The sequence below is a fragment of the Sapajus apella genome, unplaced genomic scaffold (assembly GCF_009761245.1).
Source record: "Sapajus apella isolate SASKATOON/1434 unplaced genomic scaffold, GSC_monkey_1.0 scaffold43, whole genome shotgun sequence".
Lineage (NCBI taxonomy): Eukaryota > Metazoa > Chordata > Mammalia > Primates > Cebidae > Sapajus > Sapajus apella.
In genome coordinates, this window is record NW_022436983.1 from 9,064,914 (window position 1) to 9,070,986 (window position 6,073).

Sequence of the window (6,073 nt, forward strand, 5' to 3'; positions counted from 1 at the left end):
ACCTCGGCACCCCCACGTCCCCAGCTCGGGCACCTCGGCACCCCCACACCCCCACGGAAAGGCCCAGGCCTTCCTTCTCTTGGCTAAACTCAGGCTAGTGGCAGACACGTAGGCCTGGACCGAGACCCGAGTGTGGAAAACCTCACATGTCAGAGGGGTAACAGGGAGGCCACCGACTAGGCCTGGCAGAGGGATCGCAGCTGCAGAAGCCCCAGTTTCCCCATTCTGTGAACTGTTTTCTGTGCAGGCTGCACCTCTTGTGACCCCTGACTTACGGTTTCCCACTCGTGTAGCTTTGACAGCTCCATCGTATTTTCGGTCACAGTCCCCTCCCCGGAACGCCAGGAGGGCTGGTCACATCCTTTATACCCTCCTGCTGCACACGTTCGACGGATGAGCGGCTTGTTCCGCTCTCTGGGCCCCAAATCTTCATCATGCTGTCCTGCTTGTGATGACACTCGTGAACGAGCCCCCGCTGTGGATGTATTTTGAGAGACGTCCAGGTCTGGCACATGGATGATGAATGGGAAGGATAAGGGAAAAGGAGACACCGTTTCTTTCTCCTGTGCACCCAGGCGGAGCAAAGTGTCCGTTGAGATGTACCAGTCGCAGGTGGCAAAGCTGGAGGATGATATCTACAAAGAGGCGGAAGAAAAGGCCCTGCTGAAGGAGGCCCTGGAACGCACGGAGCACCAGCTGTGCCAGGAGAAGAGGATCAACAGGGCCATCCGGCAGCAGAAGGTAAGGTGCTGCTGCCCAGGGCGGAACCTCCCAGGCTGCCCTGCAGCTCCCGTTAGAAATGGCCAGGGGAGGTCCCTGGAGGCTCCAGGTGGCGCAGAACGCATGGGAGGTAACTGGGTAGCTTTTGCATCAGACAGGCCAAAGCTCTGCCACTTACTGTGTGACCTTAGATAGGCTTCTTAACCTCTCTGAGACTCATGGTGCTCATCTGTATTTCTTTTAATGGTGGCTGTTGTTTGTTTATATCATTCTGCCAGGCGCTGGGGATACTCTCAGAGGGTGGAGATTTGTGTTCACTATTCTGAGTTCCTGGCATGCAGTAGATACCAATAAATATTTGGTGAATGGATGGGTGGAAGGACAGACAGGTCAATCGATGGACAGATGGATGAATAGCTGGCTGAGGAGTATACAGGAGGATGGGCAGATGGACATCCTGGAAGAACATATCCCTTAGTGTGGAACAGACAGACAGAGAGCTGACTTCGGGTGGATTTCATAGCTGAAGGGTGCCAGGGCTGTGCCATCCAGGGAGGGCACTCAGCCTGACTAGAGCATGCAGGGAGGGCCTGCCAAAGCCGGGATGCTGCCAGTGACCACAAAGGAGGCTGGAGCTTCACCACCAAAGGGACAAGAGGGTGGACATTCCCGGCTGAAGGAGCCGCAGAGGAAAGGCGTGAGGATGAGACTCACTCCCTGGCACATAGTTAGAAATAGCACTGGCTTGAGAAACCAAGATTCCAATCTCAGGCTGGTGACCCAGCGAAAATGGATCTCCCTCCCAACACACATGCACACACACACACACACACACACACACACCCTGGTATCTCATCTGTAACATGGCACAGGAGTCAGCCAGTCCTGGGTTCAAATCCATGCACTTATAGCTGTGCAATCTTGTGCAGGTGTCTTCACCTCTCTGAGCCTTGCTTTCCTCATTAGTAAATGGAAGCTTCCAGCCCCTGCCTCGCAGGCAGGTGGTGAGGATGAAAGAATGCGGACATTGGCCCATGGCGGTGGCTCACGCCTGTAATCCCAGCAGTTTGGTTGGCCGAGGCAGGCGGATCATGAGGTCAGGAGATTGAGACCATCCTGGCCAGGCTGGTGAAACCCCGTCTCTACTAAAATAACAAAAAATTAGCTGGGTATGGTGGCACGCACCTGTAGTCTCAGCTACTCAGGAGGCTGAAGCAAGGGAATCATTTGAACCCTTGTTCTAATAACTCTGCAAGACCTGTCTTACAGACAGGAGGCAGAGTTGCAGTCTGGAGGGACTGAGGCGTATACAGGAGGATGGGCAGATGGATGTCCTGGAAGATCGCAGGTCGTGCCACTGCACTCCAGCCTGGCAACAGAGCAATACTGCATCTCAGAAAAAAAAAAAAAAATGCAGGTATCCCTCGCTGTCTGCTGTCCACTCTTGCTATTGTCGAAACTCGGGAGCCAAGTAGTTTCAGATGGTAAGGGGGCTTGTCCTATCTCTGAAGCACCTGCCCAGGGCCTGGCACCAGCTGGTGAATGCTGCCTTCCCCACGCTGCTGTGACCCGTGCTGCCCATGATCACTCTCCTGGGTGAGTCCTGCCTCAGACAGGCAACACACACAAACACATCCTGTGCTGGGTCTACCTACTGGAAGATTTCCCCACAGCAAGGCACACATGACAGCACCCAGGCAGCTTCCGAAGCTCCGGGCAGAGGGGCTTTCCCTGCCTACCTTTCAGTTTATTCATCCATCCACCCCTGCGGCCCAAAGGGCATTGGAACAGCGACTTCTACATAGAGCCAGACTCTCCCTTTCCTTCCCTCTCACCTAAGGTAGAGCAGATCCCCAGGCTGGGGTCAGGCAAGCCAGGGAAAGAGCCACAGCCGCTGCCACCTGGTGACCATCTCCAGCCCAGGCACTGGGCTCCTCTGAGCTTTGCAGCCATGATTGGGCATCTTAATGCCTCTAATAGCCCTGCCTGGTACGATGATCCCTATGTTACAGATGAGGAAACTGCACCTCAGAGAGTTAAGAGGCACCCAACTGCACATGGTAGCTGGTAAGGAGGGCTGGGACCTGACCCCAGATCCCTCTGATCCCAGTTCTGCTCTCGGTGGGGTTGGCCCTGAGTCCCCCTCCTTGTAACTGTTAGCTTTTATGTGTGTGTGCATGCTCCTGTGTGTGTGTGTATGTGTGTGTACATGTGTGCCTTGTACATAAGGGTTTCCTGTGTGAGATGCTATGTGTGTGTGTGTGTGTGTGTGTGTGTATGTGTGTGTTGCTTGCCTGAGCTCAGAGAGGGGCAAGCCCCCAGGGAAGAGTGCCCCCTCCACCAGCCAGGTGAGCTCCTTGCAGATGCCTGGCCTTCATCCCACAAACCTTGCAGACCACAGGCTCCCTGGCTTGCAGCCCCAAAAATGAAGGCGGTGCCCTGCTCTGGACATGGCCTTTCTAGCACTCACCACTCTGAATTAAACATCACGGCCCACCCCCCAATCGTCTGCACATGTCGTGGGGCTGCCTCGGGCAGGGGATGGTTTCCTTTCACGCAGTGCCATGCCTGGGAAATCTGGCAGCAACAGAGGCCTGAGCTGTCCTTTGATGTGCCCGCTGGAGAGCTCACTCCTTCCTGAGGCAGTGAGGCAGTGTCCCCCAGAGCTTGGCAGGCCAGGCCCACAGCACAGACACCAAACCACAGAATGGGACAGCAGAGGGCCCCAAAAAGCCCATTGTCATGCACTGGCTAGAAATGAAAGAAAACCTGCAGATTTACATAATCAGTCCACATGCATTATTCATGGCTGCCTTACAGACGCACACACAATTCGGGCTGGCCAGCCTGCCACCGAGCCGGAGGAGGAAGGTCCAAGGTGGCCAAGCCAAACCTGCGTCAGGGTCCCCAGCTAGAGCTGGGAACTTTCGAATTCGTGGAATTCACAACGTAGGAAAGATGCGGTAGAAAGTAGAGCCACCGTCTCGGCAAGGCTGATGCTGTGATTTACGGAGCGCTTGCTGGCAGGCACATCCCCCAGGGCAGGGCCCACCCTCACCTCATGCCAGCCTGCAGGGCTGCCAGGCATCTGCCCACTGAGAGGGGAAACTGAGGAGGGCAGAGGGCGGTGCCACCTGCTACTCAGCCACAGAAACGGGACCTCAGCGACCTCCGACCCCGGCCCTCCCAGCCCGTCCACTCATCTACCCCATCACCATTTCTCTCGGGGTTCATCCCTGGGCTCAGTTCGAATTTAAGGTTTGTGACTAACATGGTATCAGAAATTCCTGTTTGTCAAGGGGAAAAATATTCTTTTTTTATTTCTTGCTGTTCAAGAGTTTGACAACAGAGAAAAAAAAAATGGGTTTTTTTCCCAGTGTTACAAGATTCCAAAGGGAACCTGTATACATCTGTTTGGGCAGCAGCTGCTCCCTAGCAGTATATTTTCATTAAATGGCAATTAAAGGAAAGTAGAATTCCTTCTTTTTAAGTTTCACACTTCATATTTTCACAAGGAGTCGATATTTTTCCAAGTGTCCTGTATGAAATCTCAGCACCCCTTCATAACCGTGCTGGCACAGTTGAGAGGCTGGGAAACGAAATTCCTCACCTTGCGTTTCAGAACTACCCGCCCCCGACACACAGACCACCACTGTAGTTTTAACATTTGAACAAACATCTCTTCACTGAGCAGAACTTTCCAGAATCAAAAGTCATACTTCCAGCTGGGCAGGGTAGGTCACATCTGTAACACGAGAACTTTGGAAGGCTGAGGCAGGAGGATCCCTTGAGAACGGCCTGGGCAGCATAGCAAGACACCATCTCTAAAAATAAAAATTAAAAAAATTAGCCAGGTGTGGCACCGCACACCTGTAGTCCCAGCTACTTGGGAGGCTAAGATGGAAGGATCACCTGAGCCTAGTAGTTTGGGGCTGCAGTACACTTTGATCACGCCACTGCCCTCCAGCCTGGGTGACACAGCAAGCCCTTGTCTCTTTTAAAACAGAAAAAAGGCACGGTTCTATACGAATACCTCTGGTTGTGCAAATCAGACCTGACACAAAATGCGGGGAAAAGCCTCAGCACTGGTCATCCTCAGAGGACCTCGTGGTCATCAGCCTCCTGGCTCTGAGATGCCCCGGGTCCACAGCTCCCTGCGGTGACTGTGTGACAGTGATGATGGCCCAGGCTGTGCCCAGTCTAGTCCACTTCCTACATCGCTAAATAAGGCGGCAGAGTCTCTCAGAGATAAGAGGCAGACTTTGGAGTGAAACAGGCAGGGCTTAGGGTTCAAGCGCACCTCTGCCCCTGAGTGAGCCTCAATAGGTGACTTTGCCTCTGTCTCAGGTTTCTCAAAAACGGCAACAGTGAAGTGACGGTCACGACAGGACCTGCTTCACGGGGCAGTTAAATGGTGCGATGCAGGCAGCGCCTGGCACAGAGCAAGGCCACTCGGGGGTGGGGGGCAGTGCCCAAATCGCTTTCAATGAGCTTCCTGCCTGCTGGCGCATCCTGCAGACCCTGAGACTTTTTCCCGGGTCCTCCTAGAGCCGGCAGCGCCTTTGTGAAGCTGCCTTTTCTATTTGGTGAATACAACTAGGGCCGCAGCCAAGGAAGAGCCAGTACTTTTCATGAATGGGTTAAGACTGAATTTTCAATAGAAACTTTTTAAATGCACAGAAGTTGCCCTTGGAGAAGGATGCAAGCCCTTTCTCGGGCCTTCATTAGGACTGGAGTGTGAGAACCGCTGAAATGCCCTAGCTGCTTCTGGCTCCCCTTCCGGGCTCCAGCCAATCAAATCCTGCCCAAGGGGCTTGGCCACAGCTTTGCCGAGTGGTCTCAGCTGGGCTGGGGCCCCTGACCTTCCCTCTGCATTGTGAGCTCAAGTCCCTCATCTTTGAGACGAAAATAAAAATGTGCCTAACTCACAGGTGTCAGTCCCGTGAAGGCACGCATATAACGCCCTAAGCAAACAGGACCTCTCAATCGTGCTGTTTTTCCTTTTTCTTTTTTTTTTTTTTTTTTTTTTTTTTTTTGAGACAGAGTCCCGCACTGTCGCCAGGCTGGAGTGCAGTGGCGCGATCTCGGCTCACTGCAACCTCCGCCTCCCAGGTTCAAGTGATACTCCTGCCTCAGCCTCCCGAGTAGCTGAGACTACAGGCGCACACCCAGCTAATTTTTGTATTTTTCGTAGAGACAGGGTTTCATCATGTTGGCCAGGATGGTCTCAATCTCTTGACCTCATGATCCGCCCGCCTCGGCCTCCCAAAGTGTTGGGATTACAGGCATGAGCCACTGCACCCGGCCATGTTTTTTCTTTTTCTTTTTTTTTTCTTTTCTTTTCCTTTACTTT

At 53.4% G+C, this 6,073-nt stretch overlaps 1 protein-coding gene across 11 annotated transcripts in view; it reads left to right on the plus strand.

Annotated features, from left to right (window-relative positions):
• The window catches only part of FHAD1 (forkhead associated phosphopeptide binding domain 1), a 160,279-nt gene that overhangs the window by 140,393 nt on the left and 13,813 nt on the right, over nt 1-6,073 (plus strand). For all 11 annotated transcript variants that reach the window (XM_032300467.1, XM_032300474.1, XM_032300468.1 and 8 more), the window contains one exon: nt 576-741. In XM_032300467.1, the coding sequence (XP_032156358.1) occupies nt 576-741 (166 nt within the window). The remainder of the gene's footprint in view (nt 1-575; nt 742-6,073) is intronic.